The sequence below is a fragment of the Hippocampus bargibanti genome, linkage group LG01 (assembly GCF_051943395.1).
Source record: "Hippocampus bargibanti isolate YZ-2025 linkage group LG01, ASM5194339v1, whole genome shotgun sequence".
NCBI lineage: Eukaryota > Metazoa > Chordata > Actinopteri > Syngnathiformes > Syngnathidae > Hippocampus > Hippocampus bargibanti.
The window spans coordinates 32,856,820-32,880,145 of NC_142734.1; the positions used below are offsets into that span (position 1 = coordinate 32,856,820).

The 23,326-nt window shown below is 40.0% G+C and overlaps 1 protein-coding gene across 5 annotated transcripts in view; it reads left to right on the forward strand.

Annotated features, from left to right (window-relative positions):
* nphp4 (nephronophthisis 4) overlaps positions 1–23,326 on the forward strand; it is a 111,095-nt gene that overhangs the window by 8,426 nt on the left and 79,343 nt on the right. For all 5 annotated transcript variants that reach the window (XR_016116875.1, XR_016116877.1, XM_089011825.1 and 2 more), the window contains exons 3-6: positions 5,304–5,464; positions 5,689–5,753; positions 9,516–9,665; positions 13,134–13,270. Coding sequence is in view for 3 of the 5 variants with exons in the window: in XM_089011825.1 (XP_088867951.1) it covers positions 5,304–5,464; positions 5,689–5,753; positions 9,516–9,665; positions 13,134–13,270 (513 nt within the window). In the remaining 2 variants the exon portion in view is untranslated. The remainder of the gene's footprint in view (positions 1–5,303; positions 5,465–5,688; positions 5,754–9,515; positions 9,666–13,133; positions 13,271–23,326) is intronic.

Genomic DNA, 23,326 nt, shown 5'->3' on the forward strand with positions numbered 1-23,326 from the left:
CGACATGTTGCACTGCGTCCAAATCCTCGCTATTCCCGGATTACAATTTAGAATCAGCACCAGCGATATACAAGTGGCCAGTTGACTTGCCATCTGCTATGAAAAGCTCATTACACCAAAACGACCTAGACGAGTCATGCTTTCAACTGCGAAATGTCCATCAGTGAACCCGAATGGAGTGTTGTGTTTTTGGATCTAACGTTCACCGTGTTCCTTCACAAGGTGTGACCCCCGCTAGAAAATGTAACGAGCCCATGAAATCCTTTATGTGGAAAAAAAAATCTGAATGATTGATGGACAAAGGAGCCGCTATGGCAGCACAGAGAGGCTTTCCGGGTACCTTCTGTGCTTAATTCCTTCTTCCCGACTGGCGTACCACACAGAGCGGGAGAGAGCAAGCGAGTCATACGCTTCAATTATACATGGGGGAGAAGAGGGAGGCGGGGTAAAGTTTGCGAGGGCTGCCGGAGAACTGATCAATATTTAAGCTCCAAGGGGACAAAACATCTAGTGGAGCAGCTGCTGCTTAACCGCTTTACACTTCGGAGCGGCACACCCCTGCACCACACAAGCAATATACACTGAGAATCCAAGTGAATTCAACGGAGTGATTGGCAACCGGTGTTGTCGTGAAAAGTGATGAGACGCGTGAAAGCGTTTTGATGTCATAAAAAAACAACAATGACATCGTTGGGTAAAAAAAATGGTGTTTGTTTTTTTTTCCTGCGAATCTGCTGATGCTCAAAGTGTAGAAGTAACGGGATGCGAAATGAAAGCAACAGACACTGAAACTCGGGCCTGTCTGCTTGCTGTCATTGTTCAATATGTTTTGTACTATATAGATTTTTTTTGTGCTCCATAACTAAAGTCCAGCTGAGTTTGAGTTGTTTGATGTGTTTTGGACAGCTGGGTCGTTCTATAAGCTCAATTCTGGTTTTGTATAAGGCCTGTTGGTAGGATGAGTACAATAATGACATTTAGGCAGTGGAGGCGTTTCTAAATCTTCTCTTTGGTACAAGACAATGTTTTGCATGCATTTTTTTCCCTCTTCTTCCATCTCTTTTTGCGAGGCGCATACATATGAAAGGACACGAATACATATGGTTAGATATGGTATGATAGGTCTATTGTTTCTAGTGAGGCTTGGTTGACATTCATGGTGCTATTTTTTCCCATTTTATATCTTGCGCATACAATACTAGGTGTCATTCACTACAGATATTGAGATTAATTTCACAATATGCAGGCATTGAAAAGGTTTGTTCAGCCATCATCTGACAAAATCTCCTGTGTATCGCTTTCTCCCTCAATCCACAATGTCAACAAACAACAACGACGCCTGCCTCCGGGAGTTCCTAAAGATACGTTACTTTCGGCGTCTTCATCGACTCGAAAAAAGACCCCTAAAATATTCAGCGCAAATTAAAAAACATAAATAAATAGCTATATGTGGTGGAATCTTTAAAAAAAAATGCGGTCAGTAGAAGTCATTTGAAGTGATTTTACAAATAATGGATGCAACTATGTCGGGAGGTGTCTGTCAACCTATCAACATTTCCAAATGTTATGATGAGCCATAATGTTTTTCTACTTTTTTCATTCCTTTCATAATCCTTTCATAACTTTGCTGCTGTGAAATGTAAATTTCACACTGCGAGACTAATAAAGGTAAATCATATATATATATATATATATATATATATATATATATATATATATATATATATATATATATATGACTAGTCAAGCCATTTCATCATTTAAAGCTCACTTTCTGGATCTAAATTGCAACATATCTCACCTTTCCTTGTAGGGATTTTGGTAGAAATATAATTAGGCAGTAAATTTGGGAATTGCTGTTGTCATCTTATCTTTGGCAGTTAGATCAGCTTCTCCTTGTCTGCCATCTGCTCTAAGTCCACCACACTCACCGCATCCACTGCCCCCCTCATATGTCTGTTTTACCCCCAACCCCCCACCCACTTTTCTTTAGCCCAATATATTTTTAGCCCGATATATATTACGAATTAATTTCACTCTGAAATGATGTGTAATGTAACCTGCTGAATACATGCAAGCAAAATAACGTTATTTCACTGACAATTTGTTGGAAATGCATGCCAAACCTCAAATGAACGCTTCACGGATGAAAATCCTCTGTAGGGATCCTTGCATGTTTTCATTGAAGTTGTTGTCTTGTAATAGTAAAATCTCATGGCGCGGTCATGTGGAAGACAACGGTGATGCGGGATTTTGCAAATATTCTGATTCTGAAGAAGCTTCCATCATGCAACAAAGCTGAATTGTGTTCTTATACAAACCGCCATATTAATGCCCCAAAACATCAGGCTTTAATCTTAGACACACATGCATCTGTGACCCGCGAAATGTGTAAATGGGCTCATCACAGAAGCCCAGGTATAGTTGTTGTCATAGGTGCAGCCAGCCTGTCCTTGAGAGGAAGACCGAACGTGTGAATGAGGCAACCGTGTGAACTGTCAGTGTTGCTTTTGGTTACTTGACACCCAAGGACACCCCATCCTTGCCCAAAGCAACTTATTTTTGGAGAGACGTAAAATAAAAATCGGCAATAATACAACTGCAACAACTCCAAGATGTAAAAAGGTGTTTTTACAAGCAGTGTAGTATATTTGTAAATTTCCCAAAACTGTATGGGGTGTAAAAATATCATTCTAGTCATCAGAGACATTTTTTTTACAGTCATTTTCTTGAATTCATTCATTTTCTTTCAGTTTCTACATGAGGCTACCCATGATTGTGACATGGTTTCTATACAATACAATACACAGTATAATCTGGACACAGTCATGCAGAAGTCCAGGATCAAAAACAGTCACGATTCATGAGCCACCAACAAACTTCACAAAATGTTCTTTTCCTTCTGTTTTTTTTTAATTCAGGGGATAATGGAGTGATTTATTTATTATTGTTTTAGTGATTTTTTAAAGCAGCAAAATGAAAACTTAGTGGTGCCTAAAAGTACATTTCCACAATCTGATGTTATTTTTAATCATAAGTGAACAAGGTTTATCCCTCTCACTTATTCAGATTTACAAAAATAACATTTTTCAATTACAATCGTAATTTTGACCTACAAAAATACCGCCATTTCTGCACTATTTGGCGCACCTACAAGCATTACATTTTCTAAAAAGCCAACAGAGCGCCTTATCATCCGATGCGCCTTATGGATTGGATTGGATTGGATTGGATATGCCTTTATTAGTCTCACAGTGGAGAAATTTACATTTCACAGCAGCAAAGTGATGAAAGGAATGAAAGTATGTATGGATCATATTATAATTGGATGTAGTATTTTGTTCTGAAAAGCTCTGTTAAAGAAGTGGTTTTGAAAGCTCTATACTACTATACAAATTGCATTGCATTGTATTGTATTCCCGTTATCCTACCTCCATCTATGAATAATGCAACGGCAGTCACCATTATTGGATTGGATTGGATTGGATTGGATTTGCCTTTATTAGTCTCACAGTGGAGAAATTTACATTTCACAGCAGCAAAGTGATGAAAGGAATGAAAGTATGTATGGATCATATTATAATTGGATGTAGTATTTTGTTCTGAAAAGCTCTGTTAAAGAAGTGGTTTTGAAAGCTCTATACTACTATACAAATTGCATTGCATTGTATTGTATTCCCGTTATCCTACCTCCATCTATGAATAATGCAACGGCAGTCACCATTATTGGATTGGATTGGATTGGATTGGATTTGCCTTTATTAGTTTCACAGTGGAGAAATTTACATTTCACAGCAGCAAAGTGATGAAAGGAATGAAAGTATGTATGGATCATATTATAATTGGATGTAGTATTTTGTTCTGAAAAGCTCTGTTAAAGAAGTGGTTTTGAAAGCTCTATACTACTATACAAATTGCATTGCATTGTATTGTATTCCCGTTATCCTACCTCCATCTATGAATAATGCAACGGCAGTCACCATTATTGGATTGGATTGGATTGGATTGGATTTGCCTTTATTAGTCTCACAGTGGAGAAATTTACATTTCACAGCAGCAAAGTGATGAAAGGAATGAAAGTATGTATGGATCATATTATAATTGGATGTAGTATTTTGTTCTGAAAAGCTCTGTTAAAGAAGTGGTTTTGAAAGCTCTATACTACTATACAAATTGCATTGCATTGTATTGTATTCCCGTTATCCTACCTCCATCTATGAATAATGCAACGGCAGTCACCATTATTGGATTGGATTGGATTGGATTGGATTTGCCTTTATTAGTCTCACAGTGGAGAAATTTACATTTCACAGCAGCAAAGTGATGAAAGGAATGAAAGTATGTATGGATCATATTATAATTGGATGTAGTATTTTGTTCTGAAAAGCTCTGTTAAAGAAGTGGTTTTGAAAGCTCTATACTACTATACAAATTGCATTGCATTGTATTGTATTCCCGTTATCCTACCTCCATCTATGAATAATGCAACGGCAGTCACCATTATTGGATTGGATTGGATTGGATTGGATTTGCCTTTATTAGTCTCACAGTGGAGAAATTTACATTTCACAGCAGCAAAGTGATGAAAGGAATGAAAGTATGTATGGATCATATTATAATTGGATGTAGTATTTTGTTCTGAAAAGCTCTGTTAAAGAAGTGGTTTTGAAAGCTCTATACTACTATACAAATTGCATTGCATTGTATTGTATTCCCGTTATCCTACCTCCATCTATGAATAATGCAACGGCAGTCACCATTATTGGATTGGATTGGATTGGATTGGATTTGCCTTTATTAGTCTCACAGTGGAGAAATTTACATTTCACAGCAGCAAAGTGATGAAAGGAATGAAAGTATGTATGGATCATATTATAATTGGATGTAGTATTTTGTTCTGAAAAGCTCTGTTAAAGAAGTGGTTTTGAAAGCTCTATACTACTATACAAATTGCATTGCATTGTATTGTATTCCCGTTATCCTACCTCCATCTATGAATAATGCAACGGCAGTCACCATTATTGGATTGGATTGGATTGGATTGGATTTGCCTTTATTAGTCTCACAGTGGAGAAATTTACATTTCACAGCAGCAAAGTGATGAAAGTGATTATAGCTTCTATTCTATGTGCCTCGTAATGTGGCACACTTTACATAGCAAAATATGCCATGTATTGAAGGTGCCGTGATACTTTGAAGCAATTTATACTGTAGTGCACAAAACTTCTGTGACATTGGATCAAGGTATTGTCTCTTCTGAGCAAGTGCCATTTTATGATTATAAACATTCTTCTCTCCTCCAGATCCTGTACTTCCATACATCTCTGCGATTGCCCAGCAACGTGTTGGTTTTGGAGCTGGTGGCATTGTCGCCGAGGTCAGATGGTTCGCAACAAGCCCTGGGGCAAGGCTTCACAGTTTTGGATCTTTTCCTCAACAAGACAGAGCCTCAAGGGGACAAAAGGTGACAGGCCTATCTTTCTACTTCCTTGCAGCCTGAGATGAATGTCTTGGTCAACAGGTGATAGTAGAGCTGCAATGTTATTGTTTGCATCGCAACTTCAATATTGTCCTGAAAATTCCATCTTGTTTGGACAAAGTACTTCAATGCCAATAATTGTTTTTTTTTTTTTTTTTTTTTTTTTTTTTTTTTTTTTTTTTTTTTTTTTTTTTGCTTTTAATATGTAGACTGAATCTACATCATGGTTCACCAAGAGTTCTTCTGCACCCACTGCTGAAGGATGTCGTTGACTGTAAGCATTTTTCATCCTTATTTCTAAGTCTGGAAAGGCATTGCGTTCATCCATCCATCCATCCATCCATCCATCCATCCATCCATCCATCCATCCATCCATCCATCCACTCACCCACCCCTCCGTCCGTCCGTCCGTCCAGCCATCCATCCATTCATCCATTCCCCCATCCATCCATCTATCCATTCAATCCATTCATCCATTTCCCTCAATTGCATCTATCCATCCATCCAATCCGTCCATTAAGTCATTCCCCTAATTCCATACGTCCGTGCATCCATCCATCCATCCATCCATCCATCCATCCATCCATCCATCCATCCATCCATCCATCCATCCATCCATCCATCCATCCATCCATCCATCCATCCATCCATCCATCCACCCAACCCACCCACCTCAAACTATGATCAATCACTTATCCCTCAACGATTATTCAATCGATTTCCATGCTCTTCCTTAACAAAATAATGCTTGTAATTTTGAGAGCTCGCTGTGTTTCTGCTTGCGCAAGGTTATGTCATCACCGGAATCTAATGTAAAGACAAATCCGTTTGAGGTTTCCTCTTAATCCAATAGTTGTTTAAAGTCAGACTATGAATTACAGACTATGAATTACAAAACGCTCTGGTGCTTTCCAGTGTGAATAACAATGTGCTCAGTGAGAGCACAGGGTTCCTGTCTTGGCTATCATGTCCCATGAATATTAGAAAGGCCTCTTTCAAATGGACTCTTACATGAGTTGAATTATTAACTAAGCGACTCGTTGTTTAGTCATACGTAGCTCTTGTTTCAATGCACATACTGCTTGCTGTATTTTAGAGCTTTTATGACCATGTAACCCCCACCATCTCGACCAATCCCCACTTGTGACTTGGAGACAAAATGTCTTGATGACAAAAATTTTGAAAGGGAAATTTATGGAACTGAGGCGAGCACTGTAAAAAGGAGTAATTTGTTCTGTTGGATAAGCAGTATGTTTTTCTTTCAGTGGTCATTGATGTCACGTGTTAAAGAGTTCTGATGATCATCATGCCCCTTATTTCGCCGTTATTCATTATCCCCGCCATTACTTTGCTGCTGCCAACGTTTTGAGCAGGCAGATGAATCAGTCACGTGTGTTTCTCGAAACGGGTCAAAATTAAACACAAAACAATGTTTATAAACTGCATTTAATATCCTTCTAAAGTGTCATTGGAACATGATATGTAAAAGGTTAGTCAATATGGCCACTTCCTCCTGGTTACATATTCCCTTGCCCTTGAAACAATGTTCTGTGTACACAACACTATTTAATAGTTTTGTGAAATGGTATGAGACAAGCCAACAAACCCAAGCCCTGCCAAGTCCAGCAGTTATGCTCATGTCACTGTTGTGTCCACTGGGACTTATTCTTCTGCTTAAAAAAAATATTCAGCAGGTCCAGCTAAAACACTGACTTCTGAATATGTTGTTGCTATCAGCGAGATTTCAAACTAGTCAACTGTTATTCAATTATTTTGTGAACAAACAAACAAAAAAGAATAGTACAATATGATTAACGTGGGTGGCAGTACGTATTGCGGTGTGGTGAATAGACCAGTTTTCCATTTTGCCCGACTATGATTTTAAATTTAACTTAGCATATTACTATGGTATATTTGACAGTAGAGACTGGGGTTACGCACTTCTTCTAAGGGTGCAGGGGCGGTGGAGCCGACGTCTGTAAGGTGCATGGTCATCTACTGAAGAAAATAAAGGCTTTTGGGTACGCCTTATACACTGTAAAATGAGGTAAATATAGATGTACAAGATACAGTTGTCGATAGAGGATCAGCATATGGATTTTGCTACTGCACTCCAGGACATTTTAAAGAGGGAGCAATTTAAATGATTTGAGGTTCATGGCTTGAGACTGGTGTCTTAGCCTATAGTGGCAAATCCAACTCATTTTATATTGGTTTGTCATTGATTCCAATGAAAGAGGAAATTACTGGATGAGCCTTGTCAGAGTGAAATGTTGTGAGGCTGTTGAGGCTCGAAGGATGTCACCAATGTGCTGCCCGCTTACCTTGCAGATACACAGTCTGTGTTTTGAGTTAATGGCTGGGGATTGTCTGTGTTTGGATGACCTGCCACGACACCATTGCTCACACTACAAGATCATAAAAAATATGCCATAGACGCCTTTGGAGAAGCCTATTTTACAATTTGAATGCTGTCATTTTAGTAAAGACACGGAAAACCATCCTAGCGACGTCGGGGAAAATAGCTGTCAGGTCGTTGACAGCCAAATGGAATGTTGAAAACTGAAAGCGTCTTCGGCTTACGTGTCATGTTGCGGGTAAACTCACACCTGAAAGTATTACACTGTAGGCAACGTACCATGAAAATGGATAATTCGTTGCTGGATGTAGAGACAATGATTTTTCAGTGTACACTTTCCTTAGCATAAATGAAGTCATCACAGAAAATTCTGGCATATTCCTTTCCTTTTTTTGTAAACATTTGACAACAAAAGTTGTCAGATCAAAAGGGTCTGATCATGTAACTTTGCGGTTAGCGCCTCATGTTTGAATCCATCCACAGTTGCACCACCTTGCTGCCTTTCCCAAAACTTCTCAGAGCATTTTATTTCATGTAGAATAATAACAAGAAGAAATATGGCTAAATGTTGCAGATACAGTCATTTATTTCCATTCTTTTTGAGACAATGGAACTAAACACCCCACACTGTCTGTTTCTCATCCTCTACGAACAAAAGGAGTCCGAAAACGAACAAATGTATGAATAAACTTCTGAAATTCAATTTATATGTGGTCTAATGACTAGTAATGGTAAAATGAGGCATAAAGCAATGAGGCTTACCATCCAAATGATTCGCTCCTGGGCCAAAGCATTTTGAGGCCTGATTTGTTCTATTTCGCCATCATGTGGCAAATACATTTCATGACAGAGAGTGATTGACTCATTCACTGCCAGACGATATGCAAAAATGTGTCCACTCCAGTGCCATGGTTTTTGTCATTTTCACTCAAATTGCAGGACCCACAGAATATTGCATTTTACGACGACGTCATAAACATTTCATGCAGAGTAAGAAACTTTAGACACTATTCTTTCAATGGAAACAAGTTTATTTAAAGCTTACTTGGTTGTAGAGTAATCTGCATTGAAACTGGGGGTGGTTGTACAAAAGGTAAATGCTGCCCCCTCGTGGGAGGGAAAAACATTGCCAGAGGTCTGACCGGAGTTTCAAACGCAACCCCCCCCCCCCAACCCCGCTAGAAAAAAACAAAACCCAAACAAATTCAGGAAGGACTCAGGAGGCACTCCACCTCATGCTTTTCAATTCCCAAATAAATTCGGAAATGGCAGTGAATGAGTTAAAATGCTACCATATTTTGATGGGTCAAAATGTACGGAAGAGGGTAGAGGCCAATGATGGAAAAAAAGTAGGCATGATTATCACTTTTATCTCAGAATTCACATTTTAAAATGAGAATCCTCACTTTCAGGTCAGAATTTAGAGATCAACACACGCCTCTAAGCGTGCTTCTGAGATTTGTTTCCAGTTTACTCGACACCCGCCTCGGCACAGTCGGGCACTACTAATAACAACAACAACAATACATTTCATTTCTAAGCGCCTTTCACAACTCTCAAGGTCACTTTACAGTCAATGCCGGAAATGTTTGTATAGGACCCAGTTTAACCATTTTCTACTGAGCATAACAGTTTGCCCGTGTCTTCTGAAAATGTATATTATTATTGTGTTGCCAGATGCCGATCACCTGAAAGTTATTGACGAAACACATTTGGAATGTGTACTCAAAGGACACCCTGCACTGGTTCCCATGATGCACCTCCTACCAGAGAATGTCCTCGTGTCAGGAAATGAAACCATTCCTGGTCTTGCAGCTTCTCCAACCGGTAAGCACTCGTTCTAATAAAGCGATCGTGTTGGGGCCCAATTCGCATGGATATTCAGATTTTTCCAGAGTCTATCCTTCAACTTAAAACAAGTATAACATGACGTTTGCAGAAAATTCTCAAACCTGCCCTGTTGATTATCTCTTCCATGCCAACTGTCACCTGATAACATAATAAACTGTCCAATGGAGTAACCACTGTCCCTGTGAAAATATTTGCCAGTGATATACAATGGATTCAATATTTTGTAATGTATTAAAACAGTGATACCTTGGCTTACGAACTTAATTGGTTCCCAGAAAGTGTGTGTAAGATGAAAATTGTGTATTCCAAACATTTATTTCCCATAGGAAACCATTAAAATGAGAATATTCTGTTCCCAGGTCCCCATAAAACATAATTTTCAACTAAATAAGCCTTAAAGGACAACCAACACCTCCGGACAAGTTGCATCCATAATTTGTAAATTATGTTAGGAAACAAAAAAATGGTGTTGTTTGTCCTTTAAAAGTACGCACAATTTTCCTTATTTTATGTATACTAAATGTACTACGGTATTGTGATGAAAGAAATAAACTGTACTGCATAATAAAGTCACTATATTTAATTTTGTGATGTTCGTTGATGGCTTGATGGAATGGATAGCTTTTTGCATAAAGTGTCTCAAGGAGCTCTGGGTTGTATATTCTCGTGAATTTATCATTCATAAAGTGAAAAGGTCGTTAGCTAAAACATTCGTAAACCGAGGTATCACTGTAGTTGGTTGCAATCTATCCATCCACAAATCCCATTTTCTGTCACATCATGTTCAAGGTTGCGGCAGCCTTTTGAAAAGTAATCCATTCCTTGGCCTGTTTGCCAGTTAATCACAGAGCATCAAGAGAAGCACGGAACCATTTACATGCAAATTTACACTTCCACCAAGTGGGTTTTGAACCCATTCTTGTTCTTGAAGTATACAAAAATGTACTGGGAAATGCCCTTAAGGGTGTCATGTATAGCAATTTGCAAAAAAGCAACAGGTGTATAAAGAGCTGCAACATTTTTTTCCTCCCTCCCCTTATCCTGGTGAGTTTATGGAGTGCTTCAGACAAACAGCGAATTGGCCCAGGCTGTTTGAGTCATTTTTATCCCAAAGGCAACATTATCAGATAATTGCACGTGAGGAGGACTGTAGCCCAACGGTATCTGTCTATGTGCTGATGGATTTGCGCAAAAAATATCTGGTCCTCAAACTAAAAAAACAATCCACAAGTACACATTTTTTGGGGCCAGGATACTAAATTATTTGCCATTGTTTAAAACAATTTCTTGTAAAATGTAATCAGAAAAAAGGTCGTATTGGGTCCAATTAAATCACATGAGCACAGGCTAAAAAAACACACATTTATAAAACACACCAAAAGAGCCAGTCGTATGCACAATTTTAACAGATTATACCTCCATCTTCTTTGGGAACATTTTTTTTCCAATCAGTACTGGAAAAGTACTCAAAAAGTAAGTTACTCAGAGGGAATGCAATGAAGTATGTCAGTGCAGAGCTGCAATCATTGGGGGTTTGTGGAAGGTGTGGTAATAAACTAATCCTCCAATCATGCTGTGGCTCTGCGAGCAAGGTAGATCTAAGCTGCCTTTTCAGACCTCACTATCTTGATATTCACCCCGCTTTCCAAACACAAGCACAATCAAAAGCTCCGGGTTCACATTTACTGCTCCTGAGGAGCTTCAAACCACAAGATTGATCTCTTGTATCCCAGAGATGTGATTGTGTACTGTTTCTCTGACAACAAAAGAGAAACATCACTAATTTCCATGTTTGTTTTGGAGTCGTAGGCATTTTGACTGCACATTACAATGCAGTGGAGCAGTTGCTCGAAAGATTTTAGTTTCATAGTACCTACCTTGTATCCTCCGAATGTTATCCTACAAGGAGTGTGTATGTGTGTGTGTGTGTGTGTGTGTGTGTGTGTGTGTGTGTGTGTGTGTGTGTGTGTGTGTGTGTGTGTGTGTGTGTGTGTGTGTGTGTGTGTGTGTGTGTGTGTGTGTGTGTGTGTGTGTGTGTGTGTGTGTGTGTGTGTGTGTGTGTGGTGGGTGGGTAGGTAGGTAGGTCGGCAGGTCAGTATTTATTTATTGTAAATTCTCATGGGATGACATTAAGCCAGGTGTGATTTGAATTGTCCTGTTTGAGGCCACAAAAAAAGAAAATAATTAAATCCAGTCTCCCTACCTGTGTATTTCGAAATGTGGATTCTATCAACCCGTTTAGATATGAGTTCACAATTATTTGAGTTACAATATCATATAATACAATACATCTTTTTTTATGTAGCGCTTTCACAACAGCTGCACCTGTACCAAATCACAGAACAGATAAAGTAATATTAACACAACGCATAATATAAGACACGGACAGTCATGCAATCATTCACAATTCCTATATATGCTATATAGTTTGAAGCAGTTATAGATGAAAGAGTAGAGTATTAAACTCTTCATTCACTAGTGGATCGCAGATGTCATGTTCAAAATGTTCCCAAATCCGCTTCAATTCCAAGCGCCGATTCTTAGTTTCAAATACACATCAGCGCGGATGCTTATCTATCCTCATCCTCAGTTCCGCCAGCTGCTCTATCACAGACTTTCTGACATTGCTGACATCTCTGCTGAACAAAACATGGCTGGGATGTGAAGTGGCTATAGTCAAAGTGCTCTGACATTCACCGATCAAAATCAAAATCAGCGCTGATACGAACAGGCGCAGAGAAGGTGCAGCCATCAAGCACAGATTTTTCTTGTTCAATGAATGTCATGGCCAATTTTGTCATCAATCCCTACACGGTAGCAGTATGATGGAAATTATTATGGGAACTGCCTGTTCACAATTCATATCACAGTGTTAATTTGATTCCCAATTAATCCAATCACTGTTGCGATGTCATTTTCAACCACAGTGGTTAATGTTGTCAGACATAAAGAAGCTGTTTTTGTGGTTGTAAATTTCACTAGCAACCCCAGTGTCTACTTATTTGTTTTTAAGTGAAAGTAGGAAACTTCATTTTATGTATTAAAGCAATCCTTGGGTGCATGCAAATAAGGCTGCCATGACCCAACTGGATGCCTGGAAGCAAACACTAAGCATCCAAGCAAAAGTTGTACTGAAACAAGCGCAAAACGCAATCATTTCTACTTTCATCCTCTGCTTAATTAAGGACAACGCAAATCAGGTTGTGACAGGACCACGTTTCTAGGAATAAATGAGTCACAATTTACATAAAATACTCAAGTACCACCAGTTTATTTTGCAACATTGTTTCAATCGCTGCCATCCAACATTGCGGAGCTGAAATGCAGCGAAAAGAGGGCAAATGCCCGTAAGCGAAGCTGAAATGATTTCCGAAGCAAAGAAGGAAATCCCACCGATGCAAATGGTACAAACATACTTTGATGCTAAGTTTTCGCTGTCAACAGGGGATGCACTTTTGAAACCTCTGCTGCTCAAGATGCTGCCCTTCACATTGAGCCGACTGACAATCTGCCTCCAGCCTTCCCTCGAGGCCTTCGAGAGTCAGCTGCTGCAGCTCATCAATGCCGACTGCCAGAACACGGTAAAGCCTTTCTGCCATGACATGCTTGGCCTTTATCCGCCTTTCGCATGCCACATTGGTGATAACTGCAACAAATCATATACTCGATGGTCTTGGGATTTGGATTTATTTTATTTCTTGTGCACCCAAGTTAAAGGTGATTGAGAGCAAAAAGATTAGAGGCGATTGAGAACAAAAACGCAGACATACCTCAAGGCAGTTGTAAATCCTTCAGTGTGCTATCATATGGTAAAGAACAAGCCAACAAGCTGTGACCTCTCTGCAGGCTTAATTGCTCACTTATACATAACTATTCTGAAATTCAAGGTGGAAGTACTGAAAGCCATGGATGAATGAATAATATAGGCACGGCAAAATATCAAAAAATCTGAAATCTATATATATGCCCAAAAATCTGATTGAGCATTAATATAGATATATATATATATATATATATACTATATATATCCACCGTATATATGGATATAGGTATACATACATAGTTTTTTCACTCATGAATGGTTTAGTGATGTGTAGATTTATTCACTGGTTGGGTTTGGTACCTCTAAAAACCCCAAGAACCATTGCTCCACATACATTAAGATGTACATATATGCATATTTGAAGTGCTTAGGTGTGTTTTGTGACACTCATGCACATTCTCTATCCACTGATAACATTTAATGGCATTTGAAAAATAAAAGATAACCGTGTCACCTTTGACACGCCTCGACAATGATTTTTCCTCCGCCCATGAGCTATTCTTCATCTCGGTCTGTATTTATGCAATCTCCAAGCACATTTTTTTTTAAATACAACTGCCGCTGCACATTACTTCCCAATGAAATGTATCTCACAGTAATGCATTCTCTCCTTGTTGGTGGCCAATGAAAACTGATACTTGATCATTTTGACATCAGCAAAAAAAGTGGCTTTGCTAGTCTCATATGACTGCAGACTTGAGCACACATACAAATGTTATTTTGCGTCCAAGGATGTGTAATGTGCATATTATTATTTTTCTCCTCTTTATCATGTTACATAGCGCCACTGCCATGAAACTTAATGGTTGGCTTATCATTTTATTCAGCCAAAAGAGTCATTGGTTCCAAAGGCTTTTTCAATAAGATAATCAAAGGGGGTGTCACAGAAAGAAAAGCGATGAGCGAATGAATCCATGACACGACTAAGCCTCTTATTTTTTAAATGCCGGTAAGATGTTTCTCAATAGTGGCTACACTTTTCGAGTAACTCATAATCTCACGCTGATCAAAGACTTTCAGTAGCATGGTGCGCAGGTTCACCCATGGTCTATCGTATATACGCGGTGAACACATTGTAAAACCTGGGCGATAATACATACCTTTTGCGAACAAAGTGGAACACCACATTATGGAACATAATAAGACAATGGAAAGGGAAAAAAAGGACATCTTAAACAACAACGTCTACAAACATTTCTTAAACGCAGCAGAATGGATCAAATCATCTCGGCCCTATTCTCAGGGTGGGGTGAGGCCACATGTTTTTAAACCTTTTTAATGTCCCAATCCTGATGCATAATCACAATAAACAAACCAAAAAAAAACACACAAACCAATAAGATAATACACAAATAACTACTATAACATTGAGAAACGCAAAATACCATGGCAGAGGCTTAACTAAACAAATTATAATTTGAAATAATCCTCGGTACTGGAGACAGTACACACTGAATTCACAGTGTAGAGGTCGTGAGTTCAAATCCCGCCGGCTCCAGCATCCCTGTGTGGAGTTTGCATGTTCTCCCCAGCCCCGCGTGGGTTTTGTCCGCCGGGTCCTCCGGTTTTCACCCACATTCCAAAAACATGCTTGGCAGGTTGATTGAACACTCTAAATTGTCCTTAGGTGTGAGTATGAGTGCGGCTGGTTGTTTTATTTTTCTTTGTGTGCCCTGCGATTGGCTGCTAACCAATTCAGTGTGTCGCCTGCCTAGATGGCTGGGATTGGCTCCAACACCCCCCGCGACCGTCGTGAGGATAAGGCGGTCCAGAAAATGAATGAGGAAGCTAAATAAATAATACATAATAACAGATCTCGGTTTCACTCTGGAACTGATCCACTACAATGAAGATTTTTCTCATTCATTTTTTTCTCCTTCATTTTGTAACATGCTATTTGGAGGACGTCACCGTGTGTCCAGGCTTAGATTAGTTAGACTTTTTTTTTTTAGCACAATGACGACATTCTCGCATCTTTGAGAGGTGTTAATATGCTCAGAAGTCGCGTCACTTGCAGCTTTTAATTAAACCATGTATGAGTTGTGCACGTGCGAGAGACAAATCCATACATTTAGACTAGAGGAAGAAAGGCTGTGTGACCTTTTGAAGTTTGACTCCCACTGGATTGTCATCAAGCTGTCTTAGAAGTGATGCTGATGCGTTTCCCACCACCTTTTTTTAGTTGTGTGAGTGAATATGTGTTAGTGTATTTTTGACTCCATGCCAGTGTGTGAAAATTAGGTGAAAATGGGAGGAATACGGTGGCAGATAAACGTACAGTGCGCAATGAGATGAATCCTTGATGCTTCCTGCTAGTTTGGCATACACTCCTGGATCTCATATAATATTCCTATAAGTACAGTACCTTGTACCTTATGTCCATTATTAGCATAGAAAAAAAAAACTATCATACTGGCTTCTTATTCCACTTATAATTTTGAGAATGCATCATATAGCCACTGTCCTATATTTTGTGCAATTAATAACTTCTCCGTCCACTCTATGAATTTCTAATGCAGTGCTTAATGAGCACACGACTAATTTGCGCAATTCACTGACCCCTGTTTTAAGAAACATAACATTGACATTAATCTTCATCTGCATTGCACCCTGAGCATGTTTGACCTTCCCCATAAGTGGAGGCGACATCATCACATTCCAGCAATGCTTCACCCACGCCTCCGTTAAAATCCATTACCCTTGGAAATAAAAGGCTGGAGATCTTGTCCAAAATTAAGAAACATCTTGGCTCCTGATCAAATGGAGAGTGAGAACAGAAGACAACAAAGAGAGGAGTGAGGAATGGACGGGGACCGTTGCTTTGCCAGAGGCAGAACAAAACGCCCAAGGCTCATTTCATGAATAGAGAAAGACTGCCAACAAAGCTCCAGGAACTTTTCATTTGTCCTAAAATAGAAACAAAAAACCCTCAAAGTAGGACTCCCCTGCAGATGTGCAGCTTGTTTAAAATGAAAAAAAAGGAAGAAAAATTATAGAAATGAGAGGATATTTCGTGTTGTCGATTTGTTTGTCATGTGACTGTAACTGACCCCGCATCACAAAGGTTTTTGGAGCAAGCTGACATATTTCTAGTGCCCATACTCAGTGGCAGACCGTCAAAGCCTGCAAAGCCTTCTCTGCTGGCCAAAAAATATCTGAATCACTGACTGATATTAATTATATTTTATCCATGAATTCTTATTTAATAATTCCAAATTGTCTTTCAGCTTACTTTCATTGTTTTTCCCCTGTTGTGCTGCTTCCAAATGTGTGTCTTCGTATTTAAGTATTTAACCATTTCAGCCATCATTTGTTGCCAAGGTCAGAAATTATTTGGATGCCTTCACAATCAGTCTTGCAGGCTCTGGAGCATAAAATAAGTGTTGATGAAACTGTTGCTCTAACCAATCAGATTCTGAGTTGGCAATCCAAAAGGGGCCTTCTTACAGGCACTGATCAACGTCAGAATTTTTGCAAACTATGATTGGCTAGTCACTAGCCAATCATTGATAGCAACAACTGCTCTGGTCACAAGCCGCTAGTGACGAGCATACTGGCCAGGGATAGCACGCTGTCCCGGTAGCGAGCTGCGCAAGCAAATATATTGTGTTGATTGATTTGAAAATGGCTGAAGGGGAGAAGAAATTGATTTGGTTAGAGATCTATTGTTAAAGCCATTTTCAAGACAGACTTCTCAAGAAAAAAAAAAATCATTAAGAAAGGTCAGTCAGTTATTTCCTGGTACCCTCGAGTGGACTTGTAGTAAATCACACACCACACTTTTTTCATTCTGGATTGATTCAGACGTAGCACTACTGAAGGCCTAGTGATGAAATCCACGGCCTGCCACTGCACAGAGGTGTCTTTCCGGGCTAAATTCTAACAAATTGCATTAGATATTTTTGCAACAATATTTTTGTCCCATTAAAATTCTGTAATTCCATCCATCCATTTTCCATACCGCTTATTCCTCATTAGGGTAAATTCTGTAATTCCCTCACGATGAAGCACACCTAAAAGCATTCAATTTCCTCAAAAACTGACAGAGCACCTTATAATCCAATGTGTCTTACATACGGATCGATATTATGACTTCTTGGATGTAGAATTTTAAATGTTCAGTTACAGCCCCTTTATGCTGCATCAGTTGTGAAAGCTCTTAATATATGAAGCATTACTGAGACATTTAGATTTCAGGAAACCAAAATGAATTGTGTCAACGTTATGATATGCCTTTCAACAAAATGCTCATTTTCTCTTGATTTAGTCGCAAGTTGGTGATTTCAGTGCAACAAAGCCCTTTTCCATCTTTCAAACGCTACCGTCTTACATAGTCAAAGCACAATATTCTGTCGACCTTGAAACAGGAGTCAACATATTTGAAATTTGGAAAATAGTTCAATGTGGAAGTGAGCAACCACAACTATAATGTGTCTTTCCTTACATATCACGATGGTGAAGTTAAAATGCAATTGACTTTTCTTGTATGTCTTTTTCCTTAAATGCTGGGCACTGGCAGGATCCAACCATTTCTTCTTGGAATTAGGGGTCGTTGTCGGAGTAAATTGTAAACAAACACTTTACGCGTACGCTGTGAAACAGTATCATAACTTTTTGCATTGAGCGATTGATTGCCATTTTTAGAGGTGGCAAATGGTGGGTCAAGACACATGATGTATAGGTGACATCCCATTTTTATGGCAATTTTCCCCACAATGCATGAGATTGAGACTCTGGTTTTGACAGATGTCAAAACAATCAAGCGACTCAGACTTGAAAAAAAAGACTGGGGCTTCCCAATTAATGAGCTAATGAGTGGGGAAAAACATGTCAGTCCCTCATTGACAGGGATACCCAGTGAATGTTTTATACTGTCGAAAGTTGTCTCTGTGTGTGGTAAAGAGCATAATTGCATGTCGTAAAATGAATTTGAGTGTGTTTGACGGTTTCCAGCAAATGTGAAGAACGCTTCTTCCCGGTACATTAAAAACATATTGGAAGTTCATCAGAATTTGTGTTCCCGGGGGCAATATTGTATAAAATGTTATTAAGCCCGCATGTCCGCATTAATAATTTCCATGGGGAAATTGAGGTCTGGCTCTCTTTATGAGTCAATCAATCAAAGTTTAAACTTTACTTCTCCAAATGCAGGCGTTGAGGTTTAATAACTGCTTATAAAATATCTCCCCATCTGGGGTCTGAAATTATTATCGCAAATCCAAATTATATGTTTTAATGTTAGTATCAACATGAATATTGTTGTTCTTTTATTGTTGGATCCGCAAACTTATGCCATGAGGAACATCAGCCCCTGGGTTGATTAATTCTACCTGAAATTCCTTTTCATGAAGTCCTCTATTTAACTTTAACAAAAAAAAAACAATGAAATGGACAGTGTTGATTGGCTGCACATTGTGAAACATAATACCGCTGCAAGAGATGAGTTTTGGAAGGACAAAAACGGCAACATTCAGCAACCGATTCTGATTTGTGGAAGTGATTCAGCAGTTGTGCCAAAAGCGATATACTCAAACCGCTGTAGCAGTTGGAATGTGTTAAGGAGTAAGGAGGTGGGAGGACGAGAGCAGCATGCTAATGATTCTGCCACTGTTTCTCGCAATGGATGACTCACGCTCAACATGGGGGCGTAAACATCCATTGTGGGTAGCAACACATACGTGTGTGCAAGTACACCGGCACACATACCATGAGTCTTTCTTTTTCCCCAAATGACTTCCGTTTTTTGCATCGTGCTAGATAAAAGACAATGTTCGACAATACCGTTGATGCGTTTAAAATTTGACTGAGCAGTGCATAATGTGTCTACTGTAGATTATGTCAAGAGCAGCTCAAAGCAAATATTTAGTGTCATCAATCTGGCATATTTTGTGGGATGTGGCCTTGAGGAATCAGCTTGTGAGGTTGTCATATTTTTTGTAATGTGGCTCTTCTACTTCACACACACACACGTTCATGTATAGTAAGAATTAAAATGATTACCCTCAAATTAACTCAGCTTAAATAGTCTTCCGTTTTGTCAGGCTGGAATATTAATCAACATTATCAAGAAAAAAAATGGTAAAAAAAGACTTCGGGATCAAAAACTAATGGGAGATAATTTTGACGTGAGATCATTTGGATAATCAGCAAGAAGAGGGAACACAATGCCGCCTGCTCGATCTGAAAGAATGGATGTAATTATCCTATGAGTCACTGCTTCGTTTACATATTTGGGGCTATTTATTATTGATTTCACACCATCTTCTCAAAATGCCTGTTTTTTCCCCCCCCCCCCTCAAGTGTGTTGTAGCCTTCAGTGACGAATGGAAATCTTTGATGATTGCAAGAGCTACAAATGTTTTCTGGGATGTTGTGCTTTTGAGAAAACAAAGAAAGTCTCGTGGTTGTTCTTCCGCACAGTAAAAGAGCCACATTACAAAAAATATGACAAACTCACAACTTAAAAAAAAAACTTGCGCTGATTCCTCAAGGCCACATCCAATCAGCCTGTTTTTTCTTTCAAACAGGTAAGCAGCCATAAGTGTATTTGTAGCACGTGCTTGATTCTCTCCGCTCTCCTCTTCTTCTAACGAAATGTTTATGGCTTGACAGAATTTAATTTGCCTTTAGAATGTCAACACAAGGACGATTTTTATAATTAAACACAACCCACCATAAACTATCTCTAATGCACTTGTTTACAAATTCGAACAGTTCAGCTTCCCTCTTTATTTTCTTTTCAATGATACAAACAATGTTTTGGTCACATCAGCCCCAAACAACCCCCCCCCCCCCCCCACACACTTTTTCCACCTGGCTTGTCAAGTGCTCAGCTTGAACTCTAGACGGATCGCGTTGATTGGATCCACAGCTCCCGACATAAGGTGCATGAGAATTGATATCAACCGAAGCAACAGACGACAAAATGGTGTGCATGTGTGTGTGTTTGTGTATGTACCCTCAGGCAGACGCAAATGCCTGGAACCTGTTTTGCGATCACTGCAAAAAGCTCCAGTTGCATGGCGCTTTAAATGGAGTACAATTTAACTTAGGGGGTGTGAGGAGTGGGGGGTGGGTCCATTTCATTGTTCTCCTTTAAGCTTCTTAGCTGTAAAATATTGAAACTGTGAGGCAAGGGAGGAAGAATTACATAACGGTCGACGCCAGAGATCGTCAGGAGAGAGAAGAAAGGACGGACTGATGAAGTGCTGAAGAACAGTGGTGAAATAAACGAGAGGAACTAGAAAGGGTGGGCATCGCAGGGAGGAAAATGCAAACGTATGAAAGGGGAATGAAAACGTTTTAATTGATGTTTTCCTTTCAATTGCTTTGCATACTACTTTCACGCAAAAATACTTCCATGGCCGTTGTGTTATATGGGAGAGAAGCAGCATTTCATCTCATCTTGCTAATCGTTGACTAGAAAGCCACAGTGCTAATTATAATCCAGATGTCTCTGGAAGCACGCTGTTATGCCTGTAAAATATGCCACCCTTCTGCTAAATTCCATTGTTTTGCCATATGTGCCTATTAATGAGCATCCTGAAGGTCGAATGGTATTCAAATATCCCCCCCACACTAGTTTTGTGCATAACATATTCCAAAACGAGTCTGCGACATGCTTTACCTTCCAAATTATCATGGTTTGTCATTTGCCTTCAATCAGAATCAGAATCAGCATCAGAATCATCTTTATTGCCAAGTATGTAGAACACACAAGGAATTTGTTTCCGGTAGAACACGCTGCATTAGTATCATCATCATAAAATTGCAAAGAGGCACTATACAATTCTATTTGGGTTACTGTTCAAAGAGTTAATGACTTGGGGGAAGAGGCTGTTTAAATGTCTGCTGGATTTGGTGCGCATGGATCGGTAGCGCCTGCCTGACGGGAGTAGCTGGAAAAGGTGGTGGGCAGGCTGCGGAGGGTCCAGGAGGATATTTCGAGAGTGGGTAGGGCAGTGCCAATGATTTTTTCCGCCGTCGTAACTGTCCGTTGAAGTCGGATTTTGTCCATTTTTGTGGCGGCCCCGAACCAAACGGTGATGGAAGAACACAGGATGGATTCGATGACAACCGTGTAGAAATGTTCTTGCACTTCCTGTGGCAGGCCATGCTTCTTTAGCAGCCTCAGCAAGTACATTGTCTGTTGGGCCTTTCTCAGGATGGAGTTTGTGTTGACCTCTCACTTCATGTCCTGTGGGAGACTGATTCCCAGGAACTTGAAGGTCTCAACGGTGTACACGAGGCAGTTGGATAATGTGAGGGGTAGCTGTGGTGGTGGTGGTTTCCTGTAGTCCACGATCATCTCTACCGTCTTGAGCGTGTTCAGCTCTAGGTTGTGACGGCTGCACCAGAGTTCCAGGTGCTCCACTTGTTGTCGGTACGCAGACTCGTCGCCGTCTTTGATGAGACCCATGACCGTGGTGTCGTCTGCAAACTTTATGAATTTGACAGCTGGGTGCGTTGAGGTGCAGTAGTTTATGTAGAGAGAGAAGAGCAACCGAGAGTGGACGCATTTGAGAGAGAATGCCATTTGAAAGTCAAAAACCCGCAGAAAACAGTGGATTTTAATTCTGTGTCAGCGTGACATCGAACCCGCATTCACTGTTGAAGTTCTTGCTCACTTCATGGTTGCAAAAGCCCACTCATATAAGTCCGAATGCCGGTAAAGTGACAAATGAGCCTGAATATTGTGCAAAGCCCCAACATTTGTCATAGCTGACACACACTCACGCACACGCACTCTCACACACACACTGAAAAATCTACAACAACCATGTTGGTTGGACATGCATTTGTGCAGCCACGACTGTAAAAAATAACATCAAATTAAATAATTTATCTGACATTTTAATATCAGTCAGAGTTGCGCCTGTGGCATTTGAAATCGCTGTATCAACGCTGAATGAATGTTGAAAAAAATGTTGATTTGATAAACACTGTTTTTATTATTTGCTCAAAGCAACCATTGATGTTGAGTTAATGTCGGGAAAAAGATTTCACTGTATTTTATGGATTTTTTTTTTGATCACAAAAGGAAACTAGTTACACTATTGTTTCTTCATCCAAAGTTAAATAATTAGGGAAATAAATGGAGCACTGTTGTGCACTTTGTACCGATCTGTCGTGATGAAGAAGGGGCTCAGCCAAAAGGCGAATTTACCGGCCGATCTATGTCCCAACCCTCATCTATGGTCACAAACTATGGGTCATGACCGAAAGCGGACGAAATGAGCTTTCACCCTAGGGCACGGGTGGGCACTCCTGGTCCTGGAGGGCCACCCTCCTGCATGTTTTCCAAGTCTCCCTGTTACAATACACCTGATTCAAATAATCAGATAATCGCCAAGCTCTGCGGAAGCCTTACATTGAACCTGCTCATTTGAATCAGGTGTGTTGCAACAAAGAGACTTGGAAAACATGCAGGAGGGTGGCCCTCCAGGACCAGGAGTGCCCACCCCTGCCCTAGGGTGTCCGGGCTCTCCCTTAGAGATAAGGTGAGAAGCTCGGTCATCCGGGAGGGGCTCAGACTCGAGCCACTTCTCCTCCACATAGAGAGGAGCCAGATGAGGTGGCTCGGGCATCTTATCAGGATGCCTCCTGGATGCCTCCCTGGTGAGTTGTTCCAGGCATGTCCCAACTGGTAGAAGGCCTGGGAACGCCTTGGGATCTGCCAGGAAGAGCTGGAAGAAGTGGCTGGGGAGCGGGAAGTCTGGGCTTCCCTATTGAAGCTGCTGACCCCATGACCTGACCTCGAATAAGCGGCAGATAATGGATGGATGGAAGTTGGGCACTCTTTCTTCTTTCCTTG